We start from the raw sequence: 15,211 nt of genomic DNA, 5'->3' as shown, positions 1-15,211 counted from the left end.
ATGACTTAGGAATAGATGAATTTCTGGGGGATTTTGTTGTTAGATTGCTTTATATAGCTTCATAAAGCAATATATTTTGCTCCTAATAGCAGAACTTTGGTTGAATGGAAGGTTGGCCTATAATAAGACTCTTGCGGTTACTCATTTTAATAACATTTTAATTGTGTAATGAATGTTTTTTATGCATTTATTATTTATTTAGCTAAAATCAATGAAACTGATACATTTGGTCCTGGAGATGATGATGAAATCCAGTTTGATGATATTGGAGATGATGATGAAGACATTGATGATGTAAGTACATGACCCTAAAAGTTGAGGGGGTGTGTTTGCTAATAATGTTTAGTGCTTAATGCATAATGGAAATGCTGTGAATTTGAATATATTATTAGAAACAATCTAGCCAATCTAGGTGTTTATACTTGGACAAGCACTTTCTGAAAAGTAATTATTAACTTTCCCAGTGGATATTGCATGGTTACAGTTTGTATAAGCAGAGTATCTAAATAGATATTTCTGTTAAATAAAATAGTAGAAGATTTTTGTTTGAACTAACTTAGTGATACTGAAATTGCTGCATTTTTTTAAAGGTTTATTTGAGATGCAGAGTTACAGAGAGGTATGAGAGAGAGAGACAGAGGTCTTCCATCTTCTGGTTCACTCCCCAAATGTCTGCAATGGCTGCATCTGTGCTGAGCTGAAGCCAGGAGCCAGGAGCTTTTTCCATGTGGTGCAGGGGCTAATTTACTTATTTTGAAAGAGATGTGAAGAGAGACAGAGAGAGACAGGATCTTCCATTTGCAGATAGCTGCAGCAGCCAGTGCTGGTCTAGGTAGCTTCATTTGGATCTCCCATATGGGTGGCAGGGCCTTCTGCTTGGGCCATCTTTAGCTGGATTTCACAGGCCATTAGCAGGTAGCTGGATCAGATACGGAGCAGCATGGATACTGCTCTTCAAGGCAGAAGCTTAGCCCACTATTCCACAGTGTGCTGGCCCTACTGCAGACTCTTAAAGCCTGATTGTGGAGACAGATATTATGGAGCATGTAATAGGAAAATACTAATTTCTTTGTGAGGCATTGTTATTGCCCAGATCCTTGGTTTGGTCTTGTTGCATGCTTATTTTGTGCAAACTTAAAAAAGTGATGAGGACACAGAACTGAATGCCTTGCTACTGTTCTGTTGTTAACTCAATTTAAATGAAACATCCTGATTTTCTGTTTATCTATTAAAATAACTATATAGCTTACATTTCAATCTAGATTTTTTCTTACCACAGTGCAACAAAAATAGTTCAGAAAAAAAATCTGCATAGTTGCACACACAAACAATGCACACATAGAAAAACACAAAATGATTTTTTGCAGTTGTTTTTGACCAAGTTCATGCAATATAATAACCAGAGTTTCCAAAAATTATGAAGGCTAGTATCTTTGTGTATGTGCATTAAAAAATTTTAAACACAAAGTAATCTGCTGGTTTTATATAAGTTTAATATATACTTTATACTATATATCTTAATCTATCTTAAAACATACAGAACTTCCTTTGCAGATCCTAGATACGATGGATTCCCAAGGGTAGAAAGTATTAACAGTTAATTTCTTTGTCAAGCATCAAAAGTGTAACTATCATGGATTCAGGGTAGATTTGTGCATTTTTATAAGATTTTACTTTTCCTTCATTACCTAAAATCCTAACAACTTCTGGATCATTTTTCTGGGAGGTTTATAGGTTATATAATTTTGCTCCTGTGACTAATCACTCAGAGAACAGATTTGGGTAGGACTGTGCCTCATCTAATTGTTAAAGGACAGAAGGGTATACTGAACTTTTAAGGATATTTCCCATAGTAGAACATCTGAAACAGAAAGATTTTACTAATAGTAGATAGGAATTGAGAAAATCTAATGTATAATCTATTTCATTTAAAAGGAATTTGACATGTAATCCTGAAGAGATTCCTATGTTACAATAATTATTTCTTCATGGGTCTCTTTCTTTTCATTTACAGATCTAAATTGAATTTAGTTTTCATTTTCTGAAGACATTAACTGGGAATTTTGACCATCAACTTAAGAAGAATAGAACTTTATTTACCATGAGTATTGTTTATTAAAACAAATTGTCTTAATTCCGTTTTTTTTTTAATGTATTTACTATACTATATTTCTTTAAAAATTGATGTTGAACCATCTTAGGTGACATATTAATTCTTTATTTTTTATATAATGAGACTTAGAAATAAAACATTTTTAAAAAAGAGAAAGAAATGCCTTTTCTACCATTGACAGTCACAGTTGCAAGAAATTGATGTTTAATCAGAATTGAAAATCAAAATTGAAAGTCATAGATTTGTCTGGAATAGTATTTAACTAATTTCTATAGTCTATGGACTTGTTCTGTATCTTTCAGAAATATATTTATGGTCTCTATAACATTTAAGAATGATCAAAATATACTTTGGAATGGTGTCAGCTTAAGTATTTTTATACTGAGTTTGTTACCTTTTATATTTTTGTAACTATTTGTTTTCATCCTTGTAAGTCCATTTGTAAAATGCAGTTTTCAAAATAAGGATGTATGTTACAGTTTTGAATTTATAAGACTTGTGGCTCCAGAAATAGTATATTGAAACTGGAAGAAGTAGCATAGTAATTGATGCCATTTTCTTTAGCATGCATGGAAAAATTGTCAAGATGGTAAGGTACATCAAGTATTTTTTACTCTATGAAAAGTATGTTAAAAGGTGAAATTTTATTTATAACAGTCATCCATTGTAATCCAGTTTTAAGCTTCATAAACAGATGAATTCAGTATTTAAGTGGAAAACTAACTTCTTAGTAAATTTTTTAAACCAAAAAATTGTAAATCTTTTCCTGAACTTGGAGTATGGTATTCTTCCTGTGTACACAAAACTTCCTGTCATTTTCAATGTAATGGGACATCAGTCTTCACAAGAAGACTGGAACCTCATTTTCCAAGAACACAATGGAGCTTTATTATCTCAGAATGCAGTAAGGCATCACTTTTCCCAGAGGGCAAGGGAACTGCCCAACCCCAGAAGGCAGGGTGTGATGACAGAATTGTTAATAAGGTGAGGGACTCCATGGTTGGAAACATGCAGAAGTAAAGGAGACAAGGAGAGAGGAGAAAATAGTTGAGGATTGCAGGTGCTGAGAAGAAAGGATTTGAAATGATAATATACTGCTATAGAATTCACCTGTATTCCATTCCCAAACCACCCAAAGCTAAAAGGTGAGCTTGAGATGGACATTTCCTTATTGCTTCAAAAAGCAATGAAAAACATGTAAGTTTCATTTTTATGCATTGTTTTTGCACTGAGTACTGTATATCAGATAAAACATATTTGTCTTTTAGGAACTGCCTTATTTCATTACGCAACATGATCTCAAGTCACATCCATTTTGTTAAAAAGACAGGCTTTCATTCCTTTTTATGCATGAGTAGTATTCCATAGTGTATATTTAACAGAATTTTAAAATTCAGCATGAGTTGATGGATAAGTTGATTGATTCTATATGTGAGGTATCATAAATTGAGCTGTCATACTCATAGTAGTGCAAATATCTTTCATTCATGGATATTTTTCTATCATCTGTGTACCATTTATCCGTTTGCTACAGGAAGTTTTCTCCCATGATATACAAAAAAGATCACGTGTTCACAGTTCAAACAGTCTTCAGAACATACCGGTTCTCATTTGGAATATTTGGAAGATGCATGGTTACAAGTTGTCATAGGCATTTTCTCTGAGAAAAACTTTATAAACAGTTTTCTCTCATGTTATTTTACTGTTTAAAGTTTTCTGCCATTGATTGGCAAACAAATATGATTCAGCCATGTGGTTTGTGTGTCTCCCAGGTGGTTGCAGCAAGTGCACAAGGTCCTGTAGTGTCCCCAGGAACTTGCTATGGTTGCAGCTTGAGCAGCTTAATGAATGGATGGGTGAGCAGGAAACTTCCCTGAGAGCCTCTCTTGGGATTGTAACACTATTCTGAATTGAAATACCCAGCAGAATGGCAGTGTACTTCACAACATTAATAAGAAATGAAATGAAAAATATAAATTTATGGTGCCAGTGCTGTGGCATAGTGGGTAAAGCCGCCGCTGCAGTGCCGGCATCCCATATGGGTGCTGGTTCTAGTCCCAGCTGCTCTTCTTCTGATCCAGCTCTCTGCTGTGGCCTGGGAAAGCAGTAGAAGATGGCCCAAGTGCTTGGGCCCCTGCACCCGCATGGGAGACCCGGAGGAATCTCCTGGCTCCTGGCTTCAGATCTGCTCAGCTGTGGCTGTTGTGGCCATCTAGGGAGTGAACCAGTGGATGGAAGACCTCTCTCTCTGTCTCTACCTCTCTCTGTAACTGTCTCAAGTTTGATTGCTCATGGCTGCCTCTGTGCCACTTTCTGACTTCTGTATGTCTGTCTGAGGTTTCATTAGCCTTACCCCCGTCTGTTAGTCTGTGGGTTCAACTGATTCTACCTTCTCTCTGTTTCAGGTTTTATTGCCCATGGCTGCGTCTGTGTTACTGCCTCTCAGAGCTGTTTTCTCTCCTTTAGATTTGTTCTGACTTGTCTGTCTCAGGTTCGAGTGGCTATGTGTGTATGGGTTTGATTAATTCTAGCTTTCTGTGTCTAAGTTTTCATTGACCATGCCTGCCTGTGACTGACTGTGGGTTTGGTTGTAGTACTCTGTCAGGTTTCTTTCTTTTTTTTTTTTTAATTTATAGATTTTATTTATTTGAGAAGCAGAGTTAGAGAGAGAGACAGAGAACCGTTTGTTCACTCCCCAGATGGTCACAACAGCCGGTGCTGTGCTGCTCTGAAGTCAGGAGCCAGCAGCAGTATAGGCAAGGGCCAGGGTACATTCCACTCTGGTATTTTGCAAGCCTGGACACTCAGTATGTCAGAACAGTAAAGAAAGAATTTCTTTAGGAACTGGTGCATTCATCTGTGTGCCTGTCAGATTCTGTAGGAGGAGAGAATTTTATTGGGTTTGCCAAAAGAATAATGAGGTTGGGATGGAACACTTTGTTCTCCATTCCTGTGTGTTCTCTGGAAAAAAATAGGGATGTGTTGTACATGAGACAATGTATGACAAAAAACTTAAGTTCCCAGTGTTGCCCATTGACTTATCAGTCCTGCATGGATTGATTTTGCAGTGTGCACTTTGTACTATACATTTCCTCTACCCACAGGTATCAGGAAAGAGAAAAGGCACTCAATATAGGATGAAAAGACACAAATGGCCCTTGACTTCATTCATGTAAACAGTTTTATCCATTATTAAAGCATATCTCTCAACCTATCTGATGCTCGATTTTCATTGTAAAATGAGATTAGTGCATGCCTCACAAAAAGGTGGGAAAATTAAATGAGTAAATACATATAGAAAGACATTTCCAACTCTTTAAGTACTATGTTAATGTGAGATTATTCAGCTTGATAATTGTTGGGGTCTCTAGGGTATTTCAATATAATTCCATGGTATGACTTTTGTATATGACTGACAATTGGAGAGTGCCTTTACAGCAAGCCACTTTAAAGATCCAGAAGCCATCTGATGTGCCTATTTTATGACAGGTTGTTCCAGGGCCCTCTGATCATCATTTGAAGTTACAATACAGTCATATTATGACATGTACTAGAAGCTTCCATTTCTACTCTAGTCCTTTTAGATCATGATAATACCCTCTATACATATGCTCTGCATATATTAAGTGATGATTAGAAAATCTGCATTTAGCCACTTGAGGAAAAATTCTCACAGAATCCTGTCAAGCATCTCCATGAAATCCTAAGCCTCCTAGACTTCTTGGCTTCTTCTCAGTCCATCTGATCAAGTCATCCAAGAATCCAGTCACCTACCTATCCACCCATTCATACACTCATGAACATACCAACTCATCCAAACATAACAACTACCCATCCATCCACAACCAGTCACCTACCTATCCACCCATTCATCCACTCACATACAACCACCCATTCATCCACACAACTATCCTTCCATCCACCCACTAGTCCAACTATCCATCAGTCCTACTATCCCATGAGTTCATTGACCCTTGTGTATTTTTGAACATTAATTAATGATCTATCTTTCTAATGTCATACACTGTCTTTTGGTGTAGAAGCAGACCCAGTGCCTGCTCTCCAGGCACATAAAATTTGGCAGTAGAAAATTAGTTGACGAGTTAAACCTGGAGAAATTGACATAGAACCTGAGTAACACTTTATAAGTTATTTTTTTTATTTATTTAATTTTTGGACAGGCAGAGTGGACAGTGAGAGAGACAGAGAGAAAGGTTTTCCTTTTGCCTCCAATGGCCGCCATGGTTGGCGCGCTGCGGCCAGCGCACCACGCTGATCCGATGGCAGGAGCCAGGTGCTTAACCTGGTCTCCCATGGGGTGCAGGGCCCAGGCACCTGGGCCATCCTCCACTGCACTCCCGGGCCACAGCAGAGAGCTGGCCTGGAAGAGGAGCAACCGGGACAGAATCCGGCGCCCCGACCAGGACTAGAACCCGGTGTTCCAGTGCTGCAAGGCGAAGGATTAGCCTAGTGAGCCGCGGCGCCAGCCCACCACAGTGGCTTTCAATGAGGTAAGCCTGGACTTTAATAGAAATCAGCTCATTAAGAGCCCTGGCAGCTCTGCCAGCCAAGAGTTGGATCACTGGAAATGGACCTGCCCTGGAGTTGAAGGATACCCAGGTGAGAGTCATGGATCTTATTGGCTCTAAGCTGAAAAGTCTTTCACTCAGCCCAGCTTCCAAGGTGACCACTGCTGCTGAAGGGGTGGCCAAGCAGGGTCTGCAACATTACAGGCAGAACTGTAAATTTCCTGTTGGAGATGCCATCTGCCTTTACCTGGCCAACTCTCCTCCCAGGCCAGCTGGTAATGGAAGTCAACAGGGTGCCTTCCCCAAGGAGGTTCACACCTCTCTTAAAATGTACCCCATGTAAAGAGATAGATGAGTCTGGGCCTCATAACTGACAGGACCATAAAGCCCAGCAGATTATCAAGCCCCTTCTGTCAGGTTCTATTTGCCTCTCAATCAGAGAACTTATTTGTGGCTTAGACAGCAGCTTCCTTAGGTCCTCCACTAGTAACTCTTCTAGACCCTGTCTAGCCCACTTGGGGCCTCATTCCTTTGTAATCACAGCCTCTACTCTAACATCAGTGGCTCTACTCCCAACCCGTGTGTACTGATGGTCCTCTCTCCCACTCAATGTTGTATGATTGTTCAGGATTTTCTCCACAGACAAATCCCTCTACTGATTACCTGTGTGGTCCTTGGGAAAGAGCAGATGAATGTTATACCCACAGGAGCCAGAGATTGGACGCTGACTACCTTCAATTCTGCTTAGCTGTGCAGCATTACTTCCCTTCTGAATAAAAAAATAATAAATAAAAAAAGAGAGAGATTTACCATGCCTAACCTGGGAGTGTCACCTTTGGCATACCCTTAACCCTGAGGAACCAAACAGGCTCTCAGGCCACACCTATCTCAAGCCTCTAAGGCTCCATCAAAAGCAGACAGTCCACTTAATACAGTCATAGTATAACAAGAAAAAAACACCACAGCAAGGGAAGAAGCATCCAAAGAGTATCCACAATGCCAAGCAACAAATGCAGAAACCGAGGAAACAAGATCAAGGAAGACATTATGGCACCCCCAAAATGAACAAGACACCCCAATTCAAGATTATGAAGATGATGAGATAGAAGAAATGAAAGATAGAGATTTCAAAAAATTTATGATAAGAACATTTAGAAGTTTTCAAAAGCAAATCCTTGAACTACAGAAATCCTTACTGGACAGGATTGAAAATCTCTCTCATGAAAATGAAATTTTAAGGAAGAATCAAAATGAAACACAGAAACTAGTAGAACAGGAAAGTGTGATAGTGAGGCGAAACCAAAATGAAATGAAGAGCTCAATAGATCAAATGACAAACACATTAGAAAGCCTTAAAAACAGAGTCAGTGAAACAGAAGAGAGAATATTGGGCTTAGAAGACAGAGCACAGGAAAACATACAGTCAAACCAAAGAAAAGAAGAGGAAATTAGAAATCTAAAAAATATTGTTGGGAATCTACAGGATACTATTGAAAAAACCAACATTCGAGTTCTAGGAGTTCCTGAAGGCATGGAGAGAGAGAAAGGATTAGAAGGCCTTTTTAGTGAGATACTAGCAGAGAACTTTATGGGTGTGGAGAAGGACAGAGACATCCTAGTACAGGAAGCTCATAGAACCCCCAATAAACATGACCAAAAGAGATCCTCACCACGACACGTGGTAATTAAACTCACCACAGTGAAACATAAAGAAAAGATCCTAAAATGTGCAAGAGAGAAACGTCAGATTACTCTCAGAGGATCTCCAATTAGACTCACAGACTTGTATGCCAGCAAACAGGGAAATCTATCAGAAATGGAGAGATTCCTGGACACATACAATCTACCTAAATTGAACCAGGAAGACAGAAAACCTAAATGTTCAGGATCACTAGCACTCAGGGAAATGCAAATCAAAACCACAATGAGGTTTCACCTCACCCCAGTTAGAATGGCTCACATTCAGAAATCTACCAACAACAGATGCTGGCGAGGATGTGGGGAAAAAGGGACACTAACCCCCTGTTGGTGGGAATGCAAACTGGTCAAGCCACTATGGAAGTCAGTCTGGAGATTCCTCAGAAACCTGAATATAACCTTACCATACAACCCAGCCATCCCACTCCTTGGAATTTACCCAAAGGAAATTAAATTGGCAAACAAACAAGCTGTCTGCACATTAATGTTTAGTGCAGCTCAATTCACAATAGCTAAGACCTGGAACCAACCCAAATGCCCATCAACAGTAGACTGGATAAAGAAATTATGGGACATGTACTCTATAGAATACTATACAGCAGTCAAAAACAATGAAACCCAGTCATTTGCAACAAGATGGAGAAACCTTGAAAACATCATGCTGAGTGAAATAGGCCAGTCCCAAAGGGACAAATATCATATGTTCTCCCTGATCGGTGACAACTGACTGAGCACCAAAGAGGAAACCTGTTGAAGTGAAATGGACACTGTGAGAAACGGTGACTTGATCAGCTCTTGTCCTGACTGTTGATGTACAATGTAATACTTTATCCATTTTAGTATTTTTTCTTTTCTTGTTCTATTACTATTGGTTGAATTCTGTAATTAACACACAATTCTTCTTAAGTGCTGAAACTTAACTGAAAAGTGATCACTGTTAAACATAAGAGTGGGAATAAGAGAGGGAAGAGATGTGCAATTCGGGACATGCTCAAGCTGACTTACCTCAAACGGTAGAGTTAGAAACATACCAGGGGATTCCAATTCAATCCCATCAAGGTGGCATGTACCAATGCCATCTCACTAGTCCCGGTGATCAATTTCAGTTCACAATTGATCACACTGATAGGTCTAAGAGTCAAAGGGATCACACAAACAAGACTAGTGTCTGCTAATACTAACTGATATAATCAAAAAGGGAGAGAACCATCCAATGTGGGGAGCGGGATACACAGCAGACTCATAGAATGGCAGATGTCCTAACAGCACTCTGGCCTCAGAATCAGCCCTTAAGGCATTCAGATCTGGCTGAAGAGCCCATGAGAGTATTTCAGGCATGGAAAGCCAAGACACTCTGGAAAAAAAAAAAAAACACCTAAATGAAAGATCTCTGTGAGTGAGATCCCAGTGGAAAGAATGGGCCATCAAAGAAGGAGGTACCTTTCTCTGAAGGGAGGAGAGAACTTCCACTTTGACTATGACCCTGTCCGAACAAGATCGAAGTCGGCAAACTCAAAAGGCTTCCATAGCCTTGGCGACTCATGACTAGAGCCTAGGGTGATTACTGATACCATAAACAGGAGTGTCAATTTGTTAAGTCAACAACAGGAGTCACTGTGCACTTACTCCTCATGTAGGATCTCTGTCCTTGGTGTGCTGTACATTGAGATTTAATGCTATAACTAATACTCAAACAGTATTTTTCACTTTATGTTTCTGTGTGGGAGCAAACTATTGAAATCTTTTTTTTTTAATTTTTTTTTTTTTGACAGGCAGAGTGGACAGTGAGAGAGAGAGATAGAGAGAAAGGTCTTCCTTTGCCGTTGGTTCACCCTCCAATGGCCGCCGCGGCCGGCGCGCTGCGGCCGGCGCACCGCGCTGATCCGATGGCAGGAGCCAGGAGCCAGATACTTTTCCTGGTCTCCCATGGGGTGCAGGGCCCAAGCACCTGGGCCATCCTCCACTGCACTCCCTGGCCACAGCAGAGAGCTGGCCTGGAAGAGGGGCAACCGGGACAGAATCCGGCGCCCCGACCGGGACTAGAACCCGGTGTGCCGGCGCTGCTAGGCGGAGGATTAGCCTAGTGAGCCGCGGCGCTGGCCTGAAATCTTTACTTAATGTATGCTAAACTGATCTTCTGTATATAAAGAGAATCGAAAATGAATCTTGATGTGAATGGAAGGGGAGAGGGAGAGAGAAAGGGGAGGGTTGCGGGTGGGAGGGATGTTATGGGGGGGAAGCCATTGTAATCCATACGCTGTACTTGGGAAATTTATATTGATTAAATAAAAGCTACAAAAAAAAAACAGACTAACTTAAAAAAATTGAATAGAATTATGTTCTAGCAATTATTAATGCATTTGCTTTGACCCTGAGAATGCAATGTATTAATACATTTCTTTATAAAATATAAAATGAAATAAAGTTAACTTTCAAATATTCAATGTGAAGTTTATATCAAATGACTGGAACTTCATAAACTATACAACTAATAGCAGACTAGCCTCCTGTCAATATAAAATATTTACTATAAAACTATATTTTGAAAAGAAAAAAAATCATAAAGTTGAACATGTCATTTTATTGTTCAAGTAATAGAATTTCAGTTATTTTTTCAGAACTGATGAACATAACACCTTTCCGTGTCTAATTTTCATTTAGTCGAAGGTCAGTTAAAATTAGGATATTGGTATATTGAGGATGGTTGATTAGTTGACATTGGCGGGGAGGCAGCAGTTCTACTAGCTATCATTGGCATAGTGAACCATGGATTGCTTGCTGTTAACGTGCTAGAAAAAGGACCCACAATTGTTGCTAAAGAAGGATGTCTAGGTGCAAAAACAGGACGGTTTGCCATCAGTCCAAAATAATTATTCTGTACAGGAGACAATATTTGAAATTGGGAAATAGAAGTTGTAGTTGTCACAACATTCAGGATATGGCCATGTGCTTGAGAGTAGGTGCTATATGAATGCCTATGAGAAGTGGTCATTTGATTTAAAAGAGCATGTTGATTTGTTACAAATTGTACTGATGGTGCAATTAAAGTTGATGATGGAGTCAAAATATTACTTGTCACTGGATCATTTGAATTAGCAATTCTGTGGCTAGTAGGAGGCACATTTAAATTTGTAGAAGTTGAAAGTAACCTTTCTTCATTAGTTTCTGTAGATGAGCTAGGATTTTGAGTATGCACATACTCGCCTGCACTGTGGTATGTCTTGTCAAGATTGTGAACTAAAGAAGCAGATGGTGGAGATGTGTGTTTAATCCCAACTCTGCGCTTCATTCTTACTAGAAGTTGGGGACATCCTCGCTTAAAATTTGGATTCTGATAGAACTGTAACTGAAACCAAAGGAGAAAGCATTTAGTGATACTTCAAACCAAGAGTCACAAATTAATATATATGAATATATGCAATCTATGAATAAATGAATAGATAAAATTATTAAATCTAAAATATCAGGTTCAACATAATTACAACAAATAAAACTTGATTATTCCTAAATGTAAAAGTTAGCAAACATTTAAATATGATAACCGTTCCACTAAACTGACCTTAACTTCTTTGTGTGGAGCTCATTGATAAGATTCAAAATAACTAGTAACATTGCTTATATTTTTGAATTTCAAACTTTCTTCTCATAAAAATTTAATGTTGATCCAGCTAATTTTAAACTTTGTGTCTTACTCCATAAATAAATATATTAAGTGAGGTACAAACTAAACTTAGTTGTGATGCCTACATTAGTTGTAAGTGAATATGTTGAATACCTTGCTAAAAACAGGTATGTTGTTTTCTTCTTCCAGAAAGTCAGTCAGGGATGCAGAGCTTTGGAAATCTTGTCGTATTTTTCTAAATCCATAAAGGTTAAGCTGTCGAACTAAACTTTTCATGCTGTCTGCTTCAAATATCTTAAAAGGGGTCTTTCTTTCCAACACTTCTTTCTTAAAGTATTCTTCATTTATCACAATAGAAGTCCCATTTTCGTCCCACCAAATTGACTTAAATTGATCACTTTCAACTATCTTCCAAAGTTTTACAGGAAAGGTCAGAGAAACAAAATCATTCCCTTCTGGGGTGTCAGACATACAAAGTGTATAGCGTGGTCTTTTTATCAAGGGTCCTTCAGATAAAGCTTGAAAGGCATTTTCTTCAACTACAGACCTTAAATCCAAGTCATTATCAATTGTGGGATACCAGCCTGGAGCTTCAGTGGTGTTTTCTGAATCAGTTGTTCCACTCTGAGGAGAGACACCTTGAACTTCTGAGGGAACCTGGGCCATCTCAAATAAATTTTTCTTTGGCTTCTGCCTGGTTTTGAGAACTGAGGCCTCAAATGTTGCTTTAGTAGACTTACACAAGACTAGCTGATGTCAGCCATCACCATGGTCCTGAGTTACTGTGACATCATAAGAGGACTTGTCTCTTAGCAATGCAAATATGACTTTCTGCCTAATGTTGGTTTTCCTCCCTGCAAAACAAGTTAAAATAAAACATTCACAGATAATTTACACAATACACATGTTGCAAAGTCTTGTCGCAGCAAATATTTTGGTTAAATAAAATGGATAAAATGCCTAAATTAGAAGTTTTCCCTTCTTTCTAGCTACATTCTTTACTAAACTTTCATAAGTTGAATGATTCCTGCATGCCAGGAATAAATTTGACTTGGTCCTGATGCACATTCTTGCTGATACATTGTTGGATTTAATTATATCGTACTTTGTTGAGGACTTTTGCATCTATATTCATCAGACATTGCTCTATAATTATCTTTCCTTATTGTATCTTTGTCTGGTTTTAGAATTAGGTGATGCTGGCCTCATAAAAGGAGTCTGGGATAATATCCATGTTTTCAAAAGCTTGAGAACAATTGGAATCAATTTTTCTTTGGATCATGTTCAGCATTGAAGTCATCCAGTCCTCAGTTTCTCAATGTCGTGGAGGGTCTTTATTAATAATTCAACTGCTGGGTACCAAAAAGTATGCTGTGCCCAGATCATTAGATCCCTGCAGAGACCCCCAGAGTGTCGATCACACCGAACTGCAAAAGCAAGGTTTATTCAGGAGTACAAGCCGCGACAGGGACCCCATCCAACCAACCAGCACAGCAGAGGAAGGAGTGAGGCCCCGATCTTTCTTAGGGAGAGTTTTTAAAGGGAAAAAGGGCTACATCAGCAGGAAAACGGAGTTACATACAACATGGAAGCTTTGGATACAGGGAGTCACAGGGGGGCTTACAGCACAGAAGCTTTGGATGCAGGGAGTTACTTTGTTCAGCAATCTCTACTGTACTGAAGCCAGAATCCACTTCCTTGACTTCACCGGGAACCTGTCAGTCTGCTGCCAGGACCTCACTCCCTGAGGCTGCCCTGTGTGGCCCTGATGGTACCTAGACCTGACAGCCTGTGCCCAGAACCCAACTTCCTGTGGCTGTGCTGAGTAGCATTGACTGTACATGTCAATCTGTAACAGGAACCCCACATCCTTAGGTCCGCAGACTGCTCCTGATGGGACTGGAAACCTGTCTGTCTGTGGCCATCACACCAACTTTTTGCTCCCCTGCCTGCCCATGAGTGGATCAGGAACCTGTGAGTCTGAGGCCAGAACCCCACACTCTTAGCCTCCCTGCCAGGCCATAAGGACCAGGAACATGTAAGTCTGCAGTCAGAACCATATCTCCTTTGTTCCCCTGCCTGGCCTTACTAGACCGGACCCTGTCAATCTTCAGTCATAACCCCATGTTCTTAGCTCCCTTGCCTGCCCCTGATGGACTCGCAACCTGTCAGTCTCCCGCCAGAACCCCACCTCCTTGGTTCCCCTTCCTGCCCCTGACTGGACTAGGAACCTGTCAGTCTGCGCCCAAACCCCAAGGCCTTAGCTCCCCTGCCGGCCCACAACTGGACCGGGAAACTGTCACTCTGCCGCCAGAACCCCACCCCCTGGGCGGTCCTGCCTGCCCCAGACTGGACGGGACCCTGTCAGTCTCCCGCCAGAACCCCACCTCCTTGGCTCCCCTGCCAGCTCCTGACTCGGACCAAAAGCTGCCCGTCGTCAACCAGAACCCCGCATCCCTAGCTCCCCTGCCTGCCCCTGCCTGGACCGGGAACCTGTCAGTCTCCCGCCAGAAACCCACCCCCTTAGCTCCCCTGCCTGCCCCTGATTGGACCGGGATCATGTCAGTCACCCGCCTAAACCCCAGCCCCTCGGCGCTCCTTCTGCCCCTGAGTGGACGGGGAACCTGTCAGTCTCCCGCCAGAAACCGCACCCTCTTGGCGCTATTTCTGCCCCTGACCGGACGGGAAACCTGTCAGTCTCCCGCCTAAACCCCACCCCCTTGGCGCTCCTTCTGCCCCTGACTGGACGGGGAACCTGTCAGTCTCCCGCCTAAACCCCACCCCCTTGGCGCTCCTTCTGCCCCTGATTGGACGGGGAACCTGTCAGTCTCCCGCCAGAAACCCACCCCCTTAGCTCCCCTGCCTGCCCCTGCCTGGACCGGGAACCTGTCAGTCTCCCGCCAGAAACCCACCCCTTTAGGCTCTACTGCCTGCCCCTGATTGGACCCCAATCCTGTCAGTCTCCCGCCTAAACCCCACCCCCTCGTCGCTTCTTCTGCCCCTGACTGGACGGGGAACCTGTCAGTCTCCCGCCAGAAGCCCACACCCTTAGCTCCCCTGCCTGCCCCTGCCTGGACCGGGAACCTGTCAGTCTCCCGCCAGAAACCCACCCCTTTAGGCTCTACTGCCTGCCCCTGATTGGACCCCAATCCTGTCAGTCTCCCGCCTAAACCCCACCCCCTCGTCGCTTCTTCTGCCCCTGACTGGACGGGGAACCTATCAGTCTCCCGCCAGAAACCCACCCCTTTA

At 41.3% G+C, this 15,211-nt stretch overlaps 1 protein-coding gene across 1 annotated transcript in view; it reads right to left on the bottom strand.

Moving 5' to 3' along the window:
- LOC149119105 (heat shock transcription factor, Y-linked-like) overlaps nucleotides 1-12,628 on the bottom strand; it is an 89,597-nt gene extending 76,969 nt beyond the window's left edge. The window contains exons 1-2 of the mRNA XM_089325263.1: nucleotides 12,116-12,628; nucleotides 11,188-11,686 (exon numbers count right to left, since the gene is read on the bottom strand). Of these exons, the coding sequence (XP_089181389.1) occupies nucleotides 11,188-11,686; nucleotides 12,116-12,628 (1,012 nt within the window). The remainder of the gene's footprint in view (nucleotides 1-11,187; nucleotides 11,687-12,115) is intronic.
- Nucleotides 12,629-15,211: the final 2,583 nt, after the last annotated feature.

This window comes from Oryctolagus cuniculus, chromosome Y (genome assembly GCF_051225735.1).
Source record: "Oryctolagus cuniculus isolate XC-2025 breed Fujian yellow rabbit chromosome Y, ASM5122573v1, whole genome shotgun sequence".
NCBI lineage: Eukaryota > Metazoa > Chordata > Mammalia > Lagomorpha > Leporidae > Oryctolagus > Oryctolagus cuniculus.
Note: the sequence above shows the minus strand (reverse complement) of the source record. Positions and strands in the feature narration are given on the sequence as shown.